Source organism: Vespula pensylvanica, chromosome 3 (genome assembly GCF_014466175.1).
Source record: "Vespula pensylvanica isolate Volc-1 chromosome 3, ASM1446617v1, whole genome shotgun sequence".
Taxonomy (NCBI): domain Eukaryota; kingdom Metazoa; phylum Arthropoda; class Insecta; order Hymenoptera; family Vespidae; genus Vespula; species Vespula pensylvanica.
Genome location: NC_057687.1, coordinates 1,454 through 3,384, shown reverse-complemented (window position 1 = coordinate 3,384; position 1,931 = coordinate 1,454). Strand labels below are relative to the sequence as shown.

Here is a 1,931-nt window from a genome sequence, read left to right as displayed (position 1 = left end):
AAATCAATTGATACTTGAATCAAATCCAACCAAGGCAGTGTCATACTTACTTTGCATCCATAAGATTTATGAAGCTATAGATGTTTTTCAAAATGTACGAATGTTCAAAGAAGCCTATTGTCTTGCTAAATCTAAATTAGATTCTAATGACATAATGATAAAAACAATATTACAAAATTGGGCAAATTATGAATTTGAAAAAGGTCATTTTGAAGCTGCAGCTCATTGGTATGCTATACAAATTTGTTACTTCATTACACACGATAATTGTCTATTATTATTAATTTCAGTTATGTAAAATTAGGAGCTTATTCAGAAGCAGCCTCTTTATTAGCACGTAGAAAAGATGTAGAAAGTTTGACAATAGCTGCTAAGCTAGCGTTGCTATCTAATGAGAGTGTTTTAAGCAAATCATTAGTAGAACAGGCCATAATGGAAGCTTTAAAAAATTCAGATACATCTCTCGCAGAAAATATAATTTTGAAGTTTCCACATATTAAGGTAAAGAGCATCATACATTTTATGAATTTTTGATTATGGTGATATAACATATAGTATAAATTTACAGTATTTAGAAGTCCAAGTAAAAGTGTTTAAGGAATTAAAAAAGATATTAGAAAAAAGAATAGAAGAAGGTACAATTTATACTTGGTTAAAGGGTGAACTTGAGGATGGTATATTGCAGATTTTTGAAGATCATCGTGAAGAATATAAAGCTTATTACGATGATCTGTCTCAATATAGCTTCAGTAATCTTATTGATAATCAAGCAACAGTAAGTATATTCATGAAATAATCATGATGTTGAAGTTAAAATGAATTTGAATTCATACTCTGTTTCAGTTGTGGATAAACGTTAGTGGCCAATTAGCAATGGCAATGATTTGTGATTCAATGGAAAAACAATTAACTCATTTGATTAATGCATTAAGTATTATTTCTCAATTTGAAATACTACATCGTAAATATATAGTAAATCATGGAAGTTCTTTTATTAAAGTACTTACTAATTTAGATAACAAAAGTCCTACAGAAGAGAAGAGTATTTATGCACGAAAATGTTCTCTATCTAAAAGTTTACGCGCTTATTTGTGCATTGGACTTTTGAATTGGATTTTAGATGATACTAATAACCTATCTATAAATGATCAAAGTATTCAAATAATACAATTAATAGAAGAACTACTTGAAGACATTCTTGAAAGAGAAACAGTCAGATATTGGTCATTAACTAACGAAATCACGAAATTAGAGGCTCAAATAGTTTCCAATTTAGGTATAATTAATATAATGAAATATTGTCGTTATTATTCAATATCTATAAATAATGAAATGCACAATTTTTTAATTTACTTTGTATTGTATTATAGGTAAAACACAGAAGGTAGATGAAAATATATATAGTGAAGATGATGATATGCTCTTATTAAAAAAGCTCGATGACATTAAAAATGAAAAGAAACGATTTATTAACGAACGCATATGTGCACCATGTCCTATTTTGGCATACAGTAAAGCCAATGAATTAATAGATAAGTTTTCTAGCGAAAACGTTATAATTAAATTTTCAGCAAAACTTAATGAAATATGGACAGAAGCTATTAAGTAATTAATTAAACGAAAACTATATTAAACAAAAAACAGAAAAAATAGAAATTGGACTTCAAAGAAGGCATGTATATTGTAAATGTATCTGAAAAGTAAATGTATGCGTCTGTGTATTTTTATGTGTTGCATGTATATCGATAACACTTTGTGTAATACTTTATAAATGGATCCTTAACGCAATTTAATATCTTCTTATTCTATTCTATCCTGGGATTCGATTTGCCTTCATTATACACACACGCGCGCACGCGCGCGTATATATAATATATCTGTGTACACTCATTATCAAAAATGCAACAGAAGTAATTTAACCTTTTGTAAGG

At 28.2% G+C, this 1,931-nt stretch overlaps 1 protein-coding gene across 3 annotated transcripts in view; it reads left to right on the top strand.

Annotated features, from left to right (window-relative positions):
• LOC122627757 (gem-associated protein 5-like) overlaps positions 1-1,619 on the top strand; it is a 1,952-nt gene extending 333 nt beyond the window's left edge. Inside the window, exons 3-8 of one of the 3 annotated variants that reach the window (XM_043809210.1) lie at positions 35-228; positions 291-501; positions 569-775; positions 844-931; positions 1,016-1,276; positions 1,371-1,619. In XM_043809210.1, coding sequence (XP_043665145.1) covers positions 35-228; positions 291-501; positions 569-775; positions 844-931; positions 1,016-1,276; positions 1,371-1,609 — 1,200 coding nt within the window. In that variant the 3' untranslated portion in view covers positions 1,610-1,619. Of the gene's footprint in view, positions 1-34; positions 229-290; positions 502-568; positions 776-843; positions 1,277-1,370 lie in introns of those variants that run through there. The other 2 variants (XM_043809209.1, XM_043809211.1) reach the window with 2 other exon arrangements.
• The last annotated feature ends 312 nt before the right edge of the window (positions 1,620-1,931 follow it).